The sequence below is a fragment of the Lonchura striata genome, chromosome 10, assembly GCF_046129695.1.
Source record: "Lonchura striata isolate bLonStr1 chromosome 10, bLonStr1.mat, whole genome shotgun sequence".
In the NCBI taxonomy this organism is placed as follows: Eukaryota; Metazoa; Chordata; class Aves; order Passeriformes; family Estrildidae; genus Lonchura; species Lonchura striata.
Window position 1 is genome coordinate 16331788 of NC_134612.1, and position 19126 is coordinate 16350913.

The following is a 19126-nucleotide window of genomic DNA, read 5'->3' on the forward strand; positions in this document are numbered from 1 at the left end:
TCTTTTGACTGGCAGTGTTTGAGTGGTCAGGTCACCACTTCCATAATTTGTCCATGTCCCATACATATGGCTGCCCTGCAAGCAGATTATCTGCAGCCTGTCTGGATTAACTCAGTGCAAGAAGATAAAGTTCCTTAAACTTCAAGGCAGGCTCAGGATGGATGGTGGCAATGCACTGCAGAGGACTGCCTGGGACTGCATTTGCAGGCTTGCTTCTGGCATGGACTGAAACTCTTGAGTCAGTCAGTCTGCATGCACCCACCGAGCCCAGACCCTTCACCTGGAAACTTAAAGGCAGAAAATTAGCAGTGTGACCAGGAGAACAGCAGGAACCAAAAACCCAAGAGCATCATATATGGACTTACAGGCCTTCTTTTTTTCTCTGACTTTTGAGAGCTTTGTCTGGAAAGCATCTGCAGTGCTTCACCTCACACACAAGCACAGACAGCTTACCCACCAAAGGGAGGATGATGTCCTAACTCAGCTACAGTGCTCTGGTAGATGGCAAAGATAGGGACACCTCTTGATGTGAGTCGCTGGTTTGTGCTGCTGCTCTCAGCAGCATCAGCCTACATTAGAAATATCAATAAAAGTTAAGTTACTTGCAGGTTTTCTATGCCTGGGCCAATCTTGGTCTCTGGACAGGGCTGGAGGCAAGGAGAAAAAATGGAAAAGGCCCCTGTTATGTCTGAACACATGAATTAGATGTTACCTGCCCTTCTGAGTGGGAGCCTCATCTCTCACCATGTCTGAACCACTGCAATTGTCCCAAAGTCCCAACCCTCACAACAGCTTTTAAGTCTCATTGATTTCCCAAATACTTTTTTTTCTTTTTTTGGCTAGCTGGTGGCCAGGTGCTTTGTGTCTCATACAAAATTAGGAAATTAACACTGAATTCCATCCCCAGCATTGCTTCCTGTCTAATAAAGGATGTTTGGCAAGAATAAGTTTTTTATTCCTTAATCCTGCATAATCCCTTTCTCAATGGATCTTCTTTTGCAATGCTAAGGATGATTTATATCCCAGAATAGCAATCTGAAGAATTTTGCTGATATGGACCAAAGTCCAAGAAGGAGAGAGAATGTGAGGGTTAGAAAACATCAGCTAGGAATCTGAGCATTGAGATGTCAGCAGAGAGCTCTTCTCAGCTGCATTTTATAATCTGGAAAGAAGTGAAAAGGATGAAAGAGGATTTAAGATAACCTGTTTTACTCTGAAATGAAGTGGAGAGGACATGTTTACATTTTACCAGAGTGAGAAATACTTGAACTTTTAGAGCTGGATTCTGACCATGCCCTGTGCACATCAAGAGGCTAAAATAAGGCATGTGATGCAGATGGCCTTGGAAGTGGGTGACTTCATATTTGGACACTATCCTATGTTATGCATAGGGAGGAGTGAAATGTATTCATCAACTAAAAGTCTCACCTCATTTCAGGATCTGCCATATGATGAAAACATGCCTAAATATAGTGCAGAGATAAGACTACTCAAAACATCAGGACAAATACTAAGGTCTTGTCGCTGCTCTTATTCAGACCAACTCCTAGTGAAGGCAGAAAACAGCTCCTCCCAAACAGCAGTTCAGATGCATTCTAGCTTTGTCCCTTAACTGTTACATCCTCCCTTCATCTACTGATCAGATCCCCTCTAGAAAGAAATGTGCAAAGCAAACTCTCTGCTTTTCATGGACTGCTGTTGGCATCTCTGGAAGTTTTATTTTCAATCCAAAAAATCTCAGTCCTGCCTAGGATAAAAAAATTCTGCAAGTTTAACAGATACATGCCATGCCATAAAAATATATACATATTCTCTGTTCCCTCCTACCAGTGACGCTGTGCACAGCTGTGAGAGCATTCTGACCTGATGAACTGAACACGTTATTATTTGTAAATGCAACGTTTGTAAAATGCAACTTGAAACAGATTTTGCAGGAGGACAATTCCTTGAGTGCTGTATCATTAGGCAAAGACAAGATATGCTGTGATGCATCTTCCAAAGCTCTGTAATGTTTCCAGTACAGCATCACTCATTCAGAATAGAAGCATCTGTAGAAAAAAAAAAATAAAAATAAAAAAAAAAAGCAGTAAACATTACATTTTCCAATATCAGAAACGCAAGGCTAGGGCAAACACACTGTAAGGTAGAGTGGAGGAGATTAAAATTTGGAATACTTGTTTGCTTGTAGAGAGGTACTCCGTGGGAAATTAGGGCGTTCCATGTCATAAGAAGCCAAAATTCCATAAGCTGCTCCTCCCAAGCCTGCTGACATGACTGAGTACCTCCAGCAACAGAGAACACCTGGGTTCTCCAAGCCTGCCCACACCTGGGATGCTGTGGCTTACCTGCAGGAACTGCTAACCCCTGGTGTTGTCAAGGTGGCTCACTCCAATCCGGTCCAGAGGAACTCCAAACCTTCTCTTAGGCAGCTCAAGCACTTTCCTGCATGAGGAAAATGAGCAGAGAGGGAGGGAAACAAATGGGAAAAGACATCTATGAATAATCAAGATGTTACTTTGATTCCTGCATTCATGCCACTAACACCTTATTGTTCAGACAGAGCAGTGTGCAGGAGCAGCCAAAGATGTGAGCATTTGAAAATGAGATGCTGCTCTTGTCTTACAAAAGGCTGCAGCTGCAGCTCTTTTACAGACTGGCTGAGCTTGATCCATTATCCCTATTTTTATTCGGCAGCAAACTAACTTCAAGGGTTAACTGCTATTCATAAAAGAAAAGTGATACACTGCATTTCTAAAGGGGAATTGTTTCCTGCACAGCATCACGTACTGCAGGTGACCCATTACCTGGGTCTTTGCAAGCTCCAGAGCCAGCTGGGGCTAAGATTAGCAAGGAGGGAGGAAGTATTGCACAGTAATAGAGGGGACGAGTCAGAGATGCTCTAACAGGGTTTTTCTATAGGTTCTTTGGCAATGTAGTGTTCATCAAAATTGTATGGGAGTAGTTCTTTGATGAGACTGAAAATGGGAATATTTTGGGGTTGATTTTTTTCCCTGTATATGGTAAATTTCCTGACAATTTGATGAATGAGGGCATGAGGAATGCGTGAAAGAATTTCTACACAGCAATATTTTTTTGCTGTTTTTTTATATCAAATAATAAGTTTTCCCATCTTAATTAAGTAGTTTTGGAGCATTTTTTTTCCACCAGAAGAAGTTTTATTTTAATTAGTTGTGGAAATGGCAAGAATTCCTGCAGCTGAAAATAATCTCAACTTTTGCCCTCAGAAATACTTGTCAGTGAAATGCAAGTCCAAGAGAAGCCCTGGAAGATTAATTCTTCATCGGTCCTTATTGAAGAACACAACTAAAAATAAATTTTGCTCTGTAAGTTGGGAAGTGCAAAGTAACAAGCAGGAGAGAATGCTATTGTGCACTCGAGTCTAACTTTGTACCAGCACTGTTAAGCTGCCTCACCCTGGGGTTTTGGGGCTGTGCACACCCCCAGAACCTTGGGCTCGTTGGGCAGGCTCCTTCCCTCACAGCTCTGCACGGGCTGCAGGCCGGCTGCATCGCTGCAGCATGCACACCCTGCTGGGTCTGTCCTGGCTGCTGCTCAGCTGAGCTCAGGGTTTGGGAACTGGTGCTGTGTCCCGTGTGAGGAGAGCACCACATCCCTGCTGGAGCAGCTAGAGAGCATCACAGAGGAAGGGGAGCCTTTCCTTTGGCCTGTCCCTTCCTGCAAGGCTGCACCAAGCCCTGGGGGAGGCAAGGGGGGGAAAGCCAGGATGCTCAGCCTGTTCCCTCGAGGGAAGCATTGCTTTCCCCGCGGCTGGGGAGGCACAAGCAGGATGCTTGGGCTGCCAGAGCCACCCTGAGCCTGCCTGGAGAAAAGGAGAGTTAACTGCCCATAATGGAAGTGGATGGCAAAGGTGGGGACGGGCGGTGTTTCTGCCCTGAGAGCTGTACATGCCATGCCCTGTGCTCCGAGCAGGATGAGGAGCTGTACATGCCACGTTCAGAGCAGGATGAGGAGCTGTACATGCCATTCTCTGTGTTCAGAGCAGGATGAGGAGCTGTACATGCCATGTTCAGAGCAGGATGAGGAGCTGTACATGCCACGTTCAGAGCAGGATGAGGAGCTGTACATGCCACGTTCAGAGCAGGATGAGGAGCTGTAAGTGCCATTCTCTGTGTTCAGAGCAGGATGAGGAGCTGTACATGCTATTCTCTATGTTCAGAGCAGGATGAGGAGCTGTACATGCCATGTTCAGAGCAGGATGAGGAGCTGTACATGCTATTCTCTATGTTCAGAGCAGGATGAGGAGCTGTACATGCCATGTTCAGAGCAGGATGAGGAGCTGTACATGCTATTCTCTGTGTTCAGAGCAGGATGAGGAGCTCTCCGTGCGGGCGGCAGCGCTGCCCAGGTCCCCTCTTGCGGCCGCCCCGCGCCACGGCAGCCCCGGCACCTCCGCAGTGTCTCCGTGGATAAAGTGGTTATTCTACTTAAAATAAAAGGCAAAGTGGCTTTTTCTACTTAAAACAGCCTCGTCTAGGATCCCCGCAGGTTCTTTCTCCCTGTCTGCCTGTGGTTCTCTCTCGCTCTCCTGCCTCCTGCACGCTTTCCCGTGCTTTCCAAAGAGCGACGAGCCGATGCTGATGCTGGACCGGGTCTGGGCTCTCCTGTCACCAGTGGCTGTCCGAACAAGCTGTTAAATTCACTAACATTTGATCTGCTCTTTTCCAAAAGTTTCTGCTTTGTGCCAGGCACTGCAAGCACTGCATTGTTTCGTGGGGCTCAATCTGTTTTTCAGCTCTCACAAATTAATTTCCTGGCCTCTAAAGGTGACTGGCTCAGCTCGTAGAGGAATGAGCTGTATCTGCTGGCTGAGCCCCTGTGACGGGATGCTCAGTCCTCGGTCTTACTCCTCCAAGTGCAGGAGCCTCTGCCCGTCTCTCTATAAAGGTACTTTTCTATGAAAAGCCTTATTACTCTTTCATAGCATCCACCTGATCTGCGGTCCATGCTGATGGTAATGTCAGCTATTACTGCTGTGATCAAAGCAGCTCAGGTGGTTCTAATAAATGGCTCAACCCCAAACTTGAAAGGTAAACAGGTCCCCCAAAGTGATAATCCCAACTCAATATTGCAAACTGCTGATGCTGCTGGGAAAGGGGGAATTTTGTGCAGTGTGTCACTCATTTTCATGAGCTCATTATTCAGAGATTAACTGTTTTCCACCACCATTTCCCTTTTTATTTTTTGTTGTTTGTTTTTTGCTATTGTTTTGTGGAATTTTTTGCTTAGTTTTCCCCTTGTACTGCATATAGAATGAAAGATTTCTATCCAAAAATACTTGAGAAAAATTGGGAATAACATGTACCTTTGCAAAAAGTATAGCTTCAAAAATGACCTATTTTTTCTTTGCCTGGAAAGGAAAAACATTCTAAAAAGCAAATGAAGAGTGAGCTGATTTTGATATCTTGAAGAGGCAGACAGAACAGAATAATTCTACTTAAGGTTTTAAGAATTTTGTATTTTATCACTTTTGGCTGCAGCCAAACAGTCCTAGTGGCAGACTGGGTGGATAAATGGAAAAACAAGAAGAAAATATAGCAAAACTTTGTTTGAAAAAACTACTTGTAATATTGACTGTCTCTCGTGAATACTTTCCGTTTTCAGATTAAGCTTTAAGCATGTTATTAAATACTTTGTGGCATTAGGGATTCCATCCAAGAGAAGACAGTTACCAGAAGAGCAGAACAAGGCAAGCTCTCTCAGATACAGGGAACAGCCCCTAAAGCTGTGCCCCAAACTCTCTGTCTCTCCCCAGCCACATTGAGCATCATTCATTGCTTTAGCCCTGTTATAAACAAGTTTATCTTCAAACACACATTGCTGCATTGCTTAAACCCTGACTTACCCAAAGCTAATGGAAGTCATGAAGCTCGTTCTACTCCCTGCCTGCCCATTTTCATGATGTGTCCTTCATCTTTGTATTCAAAACATCCACTCCACCACACCTTCTTTCCATCCCAGCCTCAGGAGCACCCAGCCCTGCTCTCTGCTTCTGAACCTCAGGCACATTTCTTGCTTTAGCAAAGCTCATGATCAGAAATGTAGTTTTAAACTGAATGTTAGTTCACACCAGTGAAAAGAAACTTACTGGAAAATCACATGCACTGAAATGTTGTCTGGTAGCTGTGCAGCACTGTAGGGATAAATGAACTAGTGCATGTGTTACACATCATAGCTGAAGGACGACACACAGTTTGAAAGGCTTCTGATCAGAAGCACCTCACAACTGGCCAGCAAACTGCTGGGGGCTAAAGCTAACCCATCAGTGTCCAGAGCACCTAGCAACAGCCTTCCTCCAACTTTATCACTGGCAGGAGCATTTGAGAGTTTACCTCTGTTTGCCTTTAGCATCCACAGAGGATGAAGAAATTCTGTCAATGGGGGAACCAAATCCTGGGAAGCTTCTTTTCTTCTTGGTCTCAGTCACCTCGTTCTCCAGAGACACCAAGTCATCAAGAAGGAACAGTTTGGCTGCCAGGTTGGTGGTTGACTTCTCTTCACTGGCAATGGGATGGTCTCCCACACCCAGAGCAGCAGAAGGCTCCAGAGGCTGCAGAAGAAATCAGTAAAATTTCAGTCTGCTGTCTGCTCAAGTCCCAGGGGAAAACAAAAGAATTCAACCAGTGTCATAGGAGCAGTTCTGGGAATACAGAATTACAAGGACACTGAAACTGGGACAATGTTTTAAAATTAAATTCCTTCTCTGAAATGTGTCCTGTTTCCATTGAAAAGATTTTGCTATCAAAGTCTGGACATTTTTTTTATAGAACTGAATTTGCTTTCATTATTATTGCAAGAAATATTAAAACTTGTTACTTCATGAAGCTTATTTCTGCAGGCCATCCCACTATCCCTATCTCAGCACTGTGATTAGCATCATTTATAGCATGAGCTGACTAATGTAATCATTCTGAAAAATGCAATCTCCATTGCCTTACTCCAATATCCATTCTGATATTTTTCAGGAAACTGATTTTTGTTTTTTAAATGAATGCTAATAAGTAGTAATGAAAACTTCTACAGAAGTTTCCATCCATATCTAACAAATTAATTAATTGTTATGCAAAAACTGTCCCCAAAAAAAACTTGCTCAGCCCTGGCATTCAGAGAAATTATGCAGTAACACTACATGGGGAGGAGAAAGGGATAGAACATGCTCTTGAGTTGAACCTTAATTACAACATTAGGCTTAACACCATTTCAAAACCAAATTTTGCTATAAGAATAGCTGAGAATACTGGGGTCTATTGAGAAAGAAATTAAACAAGTCAAAGTGAAATAGTTGCCTTGTATGTGACAGAAAATTACAGGGCAGCAGTTATTCTACACAAGCAAACTCAGATCGTTGTCTCTTTGAAGGAAATGCACTTTCTTGTTTACTTGATCTTCCTAGAATTAGATAGAAACATTACAACTTACTCAGATAGAAACATTACAACTTACACCATCAAAGTGGTTTTATTCTCTTTAGGAGCACAGCACTACTGCTGTTATTCACACATGGTGGGTTCAGTACACGTGTGAAGGAAGGCAGCACAGGGATGATGCAATATCTTTTTCTACTCCAGTTGTGGTGGGGGTGTTCCCCACTACTGATGGGTGGCAGACAGTGACGGAGTGCATAAAACTGTGACCTTTATATGAGGAGGAGCACACGACCACAATGATCACACCAATGGTGTAGCACTGTTGAAACCTTTATAAAGGATCTCACATTGTCCCGACTCTGCTTTTTGTAAGCCTCAAGTCCACAGCACAGTCCTTTCTGTTCTCTTTTAGGGTTATAAAGCTTTCATAGATGTTTGCAACTGAATGATGCTTTTGAAAAAGACTGAACCCTTCATTCTGGTTAGTGGGGATAAGTATCTACAATAACAGTTGAAACTAGAAGAGAAAAAAGAGCCTCTGCTGTTGAATACCTTGCAACTCCACTTACTTTTTCTTCAAAAGATATAATGGAATTGTAAGAAGTGACAGCTAGAATGATAATCAGAAGTAGAAAACAACTTTTTTCTTGTAAACCACTGAAAAGTACAATTTCACAGATAAGCAGAGATGAGAGTGGGTGGAGGTGGTATAGTGGAGGGTTTGCAAACTTAGGAACAGCAATGAAATGAATAAAAACTAGTAATTTTTTTCCTCAAGAGAAAGAGCTTCCCAGTCCACACAGTGAAGTCACCAGATGGTGGATTTAAAATAAATACAAGAAGTTACTTTTTAAACACAGATGAAAGGAATGCAATGGCAAAGAATGTCATGGATACTGAGATTTTAAACTGGTTCAAAGACAAATTCTGGCCCATCAGCAGCTAAAACATGCCCTGGTCCAGTGCAGGTCTCTAGATCTAGAAGTCTGAAAAGATGTTCTGTTCTTATATTCTTTTCACAAAAATCTATCACTGATGGAGGCAGGATACCAAGTGTCTGTGGCACCAGAATAGCAACTGCTGCAGCACTTTTGGAGAATCAGGTCATGCTTATGTGAAGACAGAGAGGAAGGTACAGGATCCATCAGTATTCTTCAGTAGCCATCTAATTTTTAAAGTTGATCTTAAAGCCTATGTAAAAACCCTAGAGGCAAACAGTGCTAATTTTAGTTAACTTTTAGATACTTGACTTTATTTTTTTTTTAATGTCATGAAACCATTACATAAATACCTTTTCTGCCAAATCTGCCTTATGTCAAGATGACATAAACATAGGGAATGTAGTAGAAGTATTTTCAGGTGCAACCCCTACATATTATCCTGGGTGAAACAGGAGACAACTCATCCATTAATCTGCTGCTTTCCTTTGCAAGCTTAGGCAAGTGACTTGGCTCCCTCCCCCTCCTGGTCTAGTCCATCTCCTTTAATTTGCAATTTTTGTGCAGGTGGTCTTCTCCTGGGAATCTCCTTATGGCTTCTGAAAGCTTCAGCTTTCTCATGTCATTATTTGTCTGTAAGAAGAAGAATTAAACTTTCCCTTCAGTGTTAGAGAAGTTTGCTTTCCCCCTTCCATCACCTCCTTCCCCTCTTCAGGAAGTCCTCTATCCACTGGACAATGTTTTAACACACAGGAAATCCCCAGGAGTTTCGGGAGAGGCTGTGAGGATTTGGGCGAGGCCTCATTCAGTCTGTTCCCCTAGTGCCATGCAATTTGCATCTCTCTCTTCTTGTAGCTCCTCCTTGGCCCTGACAGAGTCAATAGTGATCCTACACCTTCCAACAGTGTTTGGGTACTCCAGTGTCCTCCTCACTCTGTGGCCAAAAATGCCCAAGGAAGAGCAATTATGTGAGAACCACCAGAAACCAGAAACCTTCACCTACCTCTGGAGCTGCCTGTGCAAGGAGCACAGAGCTGGAGTCCCACCACAGCAGGGCAATCACAAGGGCCACATGCACCACCATGAGCTGGAACTGCAGCATCTGCAAAGGAGAACAATCTAGAAATTATTCCACAGCTGCATCCCCTGGGGAATCTTGCTCCACAGGTTTTAAATGAGTAAAAACAAAGGGAGACTCTCCCCATGGCTGTTAATAAGTTTTATCTGCCAGAGTCACTACATAAAGATCATGCCAGCTGAATGCTGTTCACCCTTGCATGCAGAATCAGCTCCCTCCTCTGCTCCTTCCCACACAGCCCTGCCAATCTTTTGGTTCCTTTCTGCACAGTGGTGCCATCCTTGCAGCAGCAGCAGTGAGGAATGTGAACTTGCCTTAAAACCAGAGGAGCTGCTCACTTGTAAGCAAGGAGACTTTGGCTTGTAGCTCAGGCTGACCCTGACCTCCCCACATGCTGGAGAGGTGCTCAAAGCTGTGACAGAAGTCACACACCCCTCCAGTAGTATTTTGAAGGCAAGGCTGCATTTTGCTAGTTCCCAACACGATCTGGTGGGAGCCACAACTTCCAGTGGCATCCTGCAATAAAATTATTCACAATAATCTTGCACAGGGGTGTGTTGCTGAGATTGGGAGTGGTCTGACCACATGTCACAGCTGCAGAACTGCAGATGCCCACCAAGCCCTTAAATAATGCAGGGAGTTTTGGGAGGCTCAGGATGGGGAAGGTGCTTGGTTATCTCAACATGGGTTTAGCCTACATTGTTTAAGTCCTTGTGTGGATCCAGATCTTAAAACCTGATGTGCCTTCAGTTCTCCAGGTGGGAGTATTTCAGATGATGTTAGGAAGAGCTGGGCTGGGGCCTTTTGCCAAAGGCACCTGCTAATTTTCTGTTTTCTCTGTCTCCAGGTCATGCCCCAGAGTATAATTCAAGTCTGACTCTGCCACTCTGTTGACTCTCCACTTGGCAGAAGCAGAAGCACGAAGAGTTTATGAATACACACACACACACACACACACACACACACACACACACACACACATATATAATTATTACTATTGTCCATAGGGGATGGGCAGTTAGGAAGAAAGCTGCTGGTCACTCTGCAGGGGTGAGGCAGACACTCACTGGAATCAAAGGATAAAGTCAAAGCACTAACCACCTGGTACCACTCAGCCCCACAGCAACAACCATTGCTTGACATAAATACAGAGGTCTGCCTGGGTGTTTTTAAAGCTGGAACCCTCTACAATGTATATTTTTGTATGTGGGTGTGCATTGAAATTTGAAGTAGCAGTCTACTACCTTCACAGATAACCACATCCTGATTATTTGGATACAGAGATGTAAAAATAAATGGCAAGGTTAAAAACATATGTTTATTATGGTTTAAGATCTATGCTGGTAGTCATTCAAGCCAAAGACTAAAGAGCTAAAAATAGCAACTGGTACACTAATGAAAATAAACAGTAAGGCACCTGCAACACTAAAGACATCTGATTAACTGGTCAGAACTCGACGCCAGTGAAATTAGAAGCAGAGGAAATTTTAAGGACTTAAAGCTTGGCTCTACTTCCCAAAGAAATAAGCAGCTAAAGAGGTGGTGTCATGACTGAAGAGGGAGCAAAACTTGAGTCCAGCAAGACCCTGTTGTACTGATTTGGGACCAAGCAATGGGACCAAGGCAGGAGAAAAAGGCAGGGTTATTGTAGTGGAACAGTTTGGATTTAGAAAAACAATTGCAAAACTAGTAATGCAGTGAGGATTATGTAAATACAATTAAAATCACACTTTCTTCTGCCAGTCTGGGACTTAGTTTGACCACCTTCAGCCATGTTATAGGACCTTGGTTATTAAAAGAAGCTATTGGTATTTCTCCTTGAGCTTATTTGTTGCAGCTGGCCAAGCAGAGCCCTCTGGCCAAAAAGGGGTTTTCCCAGCCATGCACTGGCCATTGCTTCACCCCATCCATATTTTACCTTGACACATTCCAAGAGAGGCTTTAAGAGAGGCTGGACAGTATTTGTTCCTGAAGGAGAATAAGCAAAGCTCTGACAAGCTTTTCAAGATGCACCCTTAATTGAATTTGAAAGTCATTGTATTGAAATTGTATCCTTCCAGAAAATTCTTCACCACCAACTTCACAGAGCTAGGTCAAGGGACTGGTCTATAATTCCATGTCTGTATTATCTCAGGGTCTTGTGTTATCTGACATAAAATATGGTTTTCCCTTCTCTAAATGCAATTTCAAGTCTGAAATTCAGGCATATTTATGTGTCTTAGCGATACTTTAGCTTGAAATGTGTCAAAACTAAAATTCCTCATATAATTAGGTATCTTTGTTGCCGGTCCAATTAAAATAAAATTAAAGATAAAAGAAAGAACAGTATTCTACCTTATCAAAGCAGGATAAACATACAAAACTTTTACTTAGGAAGTGGTGCAGAGCTGTTTTCCAAGAAAATATCACAAGAAAGCAAAACGCTTTACCAAACAGAAACTGTTAAGTCTCCAACATCAAACCAAAAGACTTAAAAGATGTTTTGCTTACAGAGAAAAAAACAAAACCCAGAATGACATCCTGAAGATAAGTGGGCTGAACAAACCTCAGACAGAATGCAATTCATCACCAAGCTCCAAACCCATTGCCTGTCAAAAATGGTAACAGCCATCATTGTTCTTACCCATTTGAACCACGATATTTCACATTACTGTGGAGATTACTCTGCAAGCATAAATCACAAGGGGCTTATTTTTCTTACTGGCCTGTTAGCAAGAGAACCGAGGCAAGACATCACGCCTTGCTCTGCAATCCTTCACTCCAGCTGCCAGTCTGTGCTGATGGCTGTGCTCTGCTCCTTGCTGGGACACCAGCACGGGACATGGCCAAGCCACCTGCAGCGAGGACCTTGCTCTTGCAATGAGCACCTCGTGGCCAAGCCTAGAGCCCCTCTGGTTTTGCCTGGTTGCCACCAACATGACCTGGTGCAGAGCCAAGGCTCGGCTTCCCACGGGCATTGGGAAGCTCCTGGAAGTGCCTCTTTGGCCTCCAGTGCTCCTCTGATAACTCTGGGGTAGCACTGGGGAGCCTTCATCACCTGCTAGCCAGGAAGGTCTCTGGGACTGTGCAGATTCTGGCCAGCTGGGGGAAATCAGAGCTGTGTCTGCAAGCCAGTCCCTGAGCTGTTTTGTTACTGCTCCAGCACCACAAAGTAGAATATTAACTGCTACTACCTATCTTAATTGAGCTGATTAATCAAATTGAGTACTCACACTGGCCTCGCTATGCTTGCATTGCACGCCCAATAGGAATAAACCTTGTCCAAAAAAATTATGATGGATTATTATCTTACCAAAAGAACAACTTAAAAACGGCTTGTGTGAAGCTCTAAGAAGCCTGCTCCTGCTGGAAAATATTTTCCTTACTTTTAAAAGTTGTAAAAGGTATCCTCTGATCATATATATCACCACAAAGCAAAAAAATACTGCCCCTACCACCAGCCCTAGTGATTTCAGCACTGCTGAAGGACCCTGTGTTTCTCAGGTGCATCTTGTAGTTATGTAAATGTCAAGGAAAAAGGATAAAAATCAAAACAAATCCCACCCTTAGAAAAAATAGTAGATCTCAAAAATAGGTTAGAGTGGTGTTTTTGTTGTCATCTCATAGACTAAATATGGAGCATTTCTCATATATTGCTTTCTAAAAGGTACTGAAGCCACACATTGAAACATGGGACTTTTGTGACAAAATGAAATGTAAGCTGCCAGTGTCAGGCTCTTTATGTTATTAATAATGTGTTTTCTGAAGTAAGTGTAGATTTTTTAAACAATGCTATATATTTTGTTACAACTGACAACTTCTACAATGTATTTTTCCTTCTATTTTCAGTTTCATGACTATATAGATATATAGAGGCAGGTAGGTTTCATCTAGTGGAACCAGAGAGAACTTAAAATTCATAGACTTATGCAAGAGGCTTATGATTAGTTATTTTGAGATAACTAACTAGGTATTTTTGTGTCCCAAAAGAAACTTTTTGTCAGACAGTATTTCAAGGCCAAGCATGCTCCACTTCCTGAAAATGAAGTTCCTTCAAGTTTCTCAAGGTAGTCAAGATTTGTTGATTGATTTCTAAATCCTTCATTTCAATAAGTGCATTCCCTGTACCATGATTTCTGGTGTTCAGTCCTGACATGTTCTCATATCACCACCTTTTCCTGTTTGACAGCTGTGCTTTGGCTCAGAAGATGCTCGAGCACACAGAGTTCCTATCACTTGTACTCAGATAAAACAGATTTTTATGTCATGGTTTCAGTCGTGGTTTAGTCGCTGCAGGGCTTGCCTGGACCCTGCCCACCCAGGACACAACATCTGTGGGAGCAGCACTCACATCATGGGCAGAAAGGATGGAAAGGTGACCCTCTAATTCCCATGAGGAACTCAAGAAGTATATAAATGAACACAGCCCTTCCAGGGCACCTTTGCTGAACAGACACAAGCATGATTCAGGAACAAATTAACTGACAGAGGTGGGCAAACACTTGTGAAAAGACTAGCCAGTCATGGTTCTCATCTTTTCCTTTGAAAACAGGGCATGAAACCAAATAGTCATGCAGGACAAATGAGGACAATTTTCTTTAGAATGGGCAGGAAGGACACAGGTTGGACATCCTGCAAAGCTGGCTGCACATATACACTATTACACTGTGTAATAAATCCATTTTTAGCAACAGATTTCAAAAACTGAAACCCCCAAACTTGCATTTATACCATAAAAGTAGGAGACATGAAGCAGCAGACAAACAGAAGTGAGGAAGCCCATCTGAAAGCTCAGGGGCTATTAAAAAAGAAGGATGCTATGAAGTGTAAGAAAATACCTCTTAGCGGGAAAAACCTACTTGCACATTTCCTCAAAAGATAATCGAGTGAGCTGCAGTATTCCTGGTATGTACAATGGAATACAAAATGTTATTAGACTATTGTTCATTGCCAACAACTCTCAACCCTACACTGTTTACATATGTACTGACTAAACATGACAACTTCTCTCAACATTCCTAACAATTTGACATTCAGCTTTCTTTCTTCTTTACCACAAGAGCCAAACACTTTTCTTTATTAGAGTGCCATCTTCAGAACTTCAGAAGCAAAAATAAGAAGTCTTTCCATCAAGAAAAATCAAGAAATAGATTGTGGTTTTCTATGTTAGAAAATATTTTTGACAGCATTGAAGTGATAAGTAGAAGATCTTTACACCAGGTATAAAGAGTATATTAGCAAAATAGGTTATCAATAGAAAAACAGATATAATTTAAAGTATAATAAAAATATCCCTCAAGATCAGCTTTTAAGAGATGAGAATGGCATTGGAATTTCTTAACAAGATTCAAACACTGATACTAATTTACTCGAAAAACACCTAAACATTCTGATCAAGGGTATTACTTGAAGAAGAAAAGTCTTGGAGGAGATGGATTGCAAATGTAGATTAGAGAGTAACCCGTCTCTGTGAGTTAGGTAAGAAGAGAGGGAAAGCTGGAAGCACTTGCCATCTTTGTCAGGGTCGAACAACAGAGCTCTTACCACTGTTGTGTGTTTTAATTGGCTATTCAAGAAGCCCAGAAAGGCACTTGTCATTCATTCACAGAGTGAAAACCAAGTCCTAAACTGCCAAAATCAGATTGGCAGGTATTTATAAAAAAATGAAGAATGCCTGGTCCAGTCAGAAATATTTTTCAGTTTTCTCATAATTTACACCATGGATTTGCTTGGTTTGAACTGGGGGGTTTTGCCTGTTATTCCTCATAATGTTCAAAGTATTTTACAGGAGAAGTATGTTGAACTGCATTTTGAATACAAGTGAGCAGAGACAGATAAATGCAATAATAAGTTTCTTGAGTTAAGCAGTGGGCAGAGGCACAAAATGTCCTCTCAGCTCCTCGGGTTTCAGCTCTGCACTCCCCATGAGAGAACAATCACTGCAAACTGAAAGACCAAGTAAGGAGAGTTAAGGGCACTGCATGCTACTGCTTCAAAAATTAGTGGATTCTGAACTTTATTGTAGCCTCTGGACATCTAAACCAAACGTTATTTGCATGTATTCACTTGTAAAACTTCAGTGTGGGAGGAAAAAAAAAGCCCAGTGAAATAGTTTTGAACTCAGAATGGAGAAATTACAATTACTATCACAGAATAAGAGTCTGCCTTCAGTTACAGGGATACAAAACTGAATTAGCCAGATCACTGGACAATTATAATTACTCTGTTAGTGTAGGAATGTTTTTGCAGTTATTCTATTATTGCAGGAATGCAGCAGAATCTGGATCAACATTTGTCTAATATGGGATATAGCAAAACCCTTTCACAGATCTATAAATTATAGACTTTTCCTAAATAATTTATCTCATGTTTTCCAATATATTAGATGTAGCAAATTTGTCTACCACATTTGATATTTAGTAATGCAAAAGAATTAATCTGTCACAGCTCTTTAGCTTATTTTAAGAGGTAATATGCATTTGACAATAACTTACACAAAAAGAAAATCCATAACAATATAAACAGACAGCAGTTTACTGCAAAGCACTGCAACAGCATAAAAGTAATTTGTCAGTGCTGCAAAATGCACTGACACATTCTTTTAAAATATTGGCTGATTAACTGAAGGAAATAAGCTTCCACTGAATATTTATAGCTCTGTCTTACTACCTAAAATCCTAGGTGACAGGAACCTTATTATCTTAATTCCAAAGTAAAAAGTACTGGAAAAAGTACTTGTGCTTTTCCCAAAAGATTTGGGCATCTTTATGTCTTTTGCATGTCTGTTAATTAAAAAATAAAGAAAAATAAAAGAAAAAACAAAAGAAAACATCAAAAAGAGGAAAACACAGAAGGGAAACTGCATCTGTAAAGACAGCAGAAGACACAAAACATCCCCAGCACATTCTGCCCTCACTCCTTACCTTGCATTGCATGCAAGCAATTCCAGCCTTAATGGTCCTGCTATGTTCTTCCTCCTAACTTATCCTTAATGTTCAGCTTTCTTTCAGAGTTTTTATAGTGTCTGGTGTAGGCTACAAACTCCAATCACTGCCTTTGCTTTCTCTTACATCATTTCTAAAGATTTTCCACTGATCCTTGCCCTAAACCTTTCTCTGTCCTGCACTCTCACACACATATTTGCCTCACATTTGTTATATTTATTGCTGTGATCAAAATGATTAGGTTATAATTAAAGGTCTAGGGGTTAGTTTGGTTTTTTTTTTCTTTATTTTCATTTAATTTCAAGATTCAGACAGCCCTGAGTGTAGAAAGATTTTCAGCAGCATCTAAACTCTCACTTTTGTAAACTGCAGTACAGAAACACAATGTCCTGAGTCATTACTGGGGTTTTTCTTCAAACTTTGTTTCTTGGGGACACCAGAAGGACTGTATTAGCTTCAGAAAGAAATCAGTGTGTTTTTAACAGACCAAACATCTCTGTAAGTTAAGCATTAGAAAAGGATTGTGCTTTGTAAAGCAAGTGACAAGAACTTAAGTCTTTCAGACACAATTTCTGTTATTAAACTGTTAAGTTATTGAATTGTAAAGCATGAGCTATGAAGATATCTATCTTTCCTAGGCAATACCAGAGGACTTGTTTCTTTCCCTGTTTGCCTGCCTAGAATAAGTCTATTTTCTTTTTTGCCCCTCTTTAAAAATCTCAGATTTTAATAGATTCGCTGAGCATTTTAGACCTGTTTTGGGGTTTAAAATTCCGACCAGTGCAGGCTCCTTAAGAGTTAATTCACAGTAATTTTATTCCCTAAATAGAAAGGCACAGTACTTTGAAAGTACCTTTTACTCTGACTTGCCAAAATCTGTTCCTACAAGCCATGGACAGCAAAAGGAAATTTGCAGTATGTGGGAAAAAATTGCCAGCCAGGAAGCAAACATCATGATTTCATTTGTCTTGATCTAAGTGATTAGAGAAAAATAAGAGTTTGGTCATACTGAGGCAAAGCAAGGACTTTTGCCCCATATCTGGACATGTTCCAGGCCAGGCTGGATGGGGCTCTGAGCAGCCTGGTCTAGGGGAAGGTGTCCCTGCCCACAGGTGACATTTAAGGTCCCTTCCAGCCCAAGGTGTTCTGTGTTTCTATAGCATCTCTCAGTGCAGGCCAATATGGGAATGTGGTCTAGAGCAGATCTGCAGAAATCCTGCCCAAACACACGAAAAGCTGCCCAGAGGAGCAGCCACACCAGTGTCAGGCAGGCTGGGACTCTCCTCTGCAGGGTGTAACAGAGCAGTGATGGCAGCTGCAGAAGTCCAAATGGGCTCTGTGGGTGGAGCAAGAGAATCAAAAGAGCAGAGCCAAACACCACCAGACTGCTGAAACACAGCTGAAAATGCTGCTGCACAAAGAGAACTGGGCTGAGGTCCATTTCACTGCATTTAGGTGGTGGTTTGCTGCTGGGAGTCCAAGGACACAGCAGTACTTGACCAATGTGTCTAAAGCAAGCAAGCAGGATCTCAGGGGAAAAAAAAAATATCATGACAGCCTAGCAATGAGGTATTATCAGTTTTTGGGCTACCTTAGTGACATATGACCACAAGGTGCTGCTGACCAGCTACTGCAGTACCAGGTACTGAGTTTCTTCTTCTTTCTTCTGTTGGCAGGAGGGGCACAAGGTTGCACTCACAGGCATTTACTCCTCTTGGGAGTTCTTACAGCTTCTATCTTGAGGTCTTCAAGCAGAATCTCTGCAGGACTCCATTCTGCCACCCTGCTTGGAGTTGATGTGGCTGGTAGGAGACCTGGGCTGTGACACTGGGAGTAAGCTGATGACAGAGAGCTGAGTGCTGGCAGTGAAGGTGTTTCAGTGTTTCACAGCACAGAGAAAAGTCTGGAGAACAGCTGAGACTCAGCCATCCACAACTCAGCACGTCACAAGAGTGAGGGAGAGGGGGGAGGACTGCAGAAAAAACCAGCAGAAGTGCAGCCATAGTGCCACCTCCTTTAGCTCCAAGAGGGTGTCTAAGAACTGGCATCAAAATTTTATTTTATCTTTGCCATCGATCAGCAATGCTATAGCAAAATTCCAGCCACTTTTGTTTTACCTATTGGACCTACTCTGAGGTTGAGGCTCTTCCTTTAAGAAAAGTTATTTTCTATTTCACAATTTATCACTGTATCCTTCCTATAAAATCTAAAATATTTCAGAAATGGCTGCTGAGACACACAACTATCATCAGCTCTGACTAGGAGGTGTGAAAGACTCAGACCTGGATAATTTGCCATCTTCATGGGCTGTTTCTGACCTTAGCATAAGAATTCTACCAGTACACGTGTTTTTTTCTCTCTGGGGAAAAAGAAACCCCAACAAACAAACCAAACAAGTAAGGAAATAAACAAAATTAACAAAGAAATACTAATAAAAATGAATCGTGTGTTAGAGTGTTAACATTAATTTCCTGCTCTAAATTGACTGTGATTTATTAACACTTTTTTGACACCTTCTAGTGAAGACTGCCAAGGAAGCTTCCCAGACAATGAAAAAGGTATATGGTGGTTACTCTGCTGGCAGAATACGTAAGGAACAGATATCCTCAGCAACACTGTGGTTTAATTATATTTACAATATAATTAAGTTAGGGCAACCAAGAGTTTGGAAGGACTCTTTATTGTCTTAACAAGGAATGAATAACAAATATAATGTGATTTTTCTCAACTATGAAGACAAAAAAAATAATGGAAAATTTGAGGAGGTAAGGACACAAGACA

At 41.9% G+C, this 19126-nt stretch overlaps 1 protein-coding gene across 1 annotated transcript; it reads right to left on the bottom strand.

The window, feature by feature from the left end:
- Positions 1-1693: 1693 nt before the first annotated feature.
- On the bottom strand, positions 1694-16371 carry OSTN (osteocrin). The gene is made up of 5 exons (XM_021536805.3): positions 16325-16371; positions 9348-9446; positions 6372-6589; positions 2346-2442; positions 1694-2048 (listed from the first exon to the last, which is right to left on the bottom strand). The coding sequence occupies exons 1-4, from the start codon at positions 16334-16336 to the stop codon at positions 2358-2360; spliced, it is 414 nt and encodes a 137-aa protein (XP_021392480.2). The 5' UTR covers positions 16337-16371; the 3' UTR covers positions 1694-2048; positions 2346-2357.
- Positions 16372-19126: the final 2755 nt, after the last annotated feature.

Bases quoted from the DNA above. Each gene is read 5' to 3' on its own strand.
- OSTN (XM_021536805.3), bottom strand. The intron at 6,590-9,347 runs GTAGGTGAAGGT...TTTCTTCTGCAG, and splicing joins TTGCACAGGCAGCTCCAGAG to CCTCTGGAGCCTTCTGCTGC. The intron at 2,443-6,371 runs GTAAACTCTCAA...TTCCTCATGCAG, and splicing joins GATGCTAAAGGCAAACAGAG to GAAAGTGCTTGAGCTGCCTA.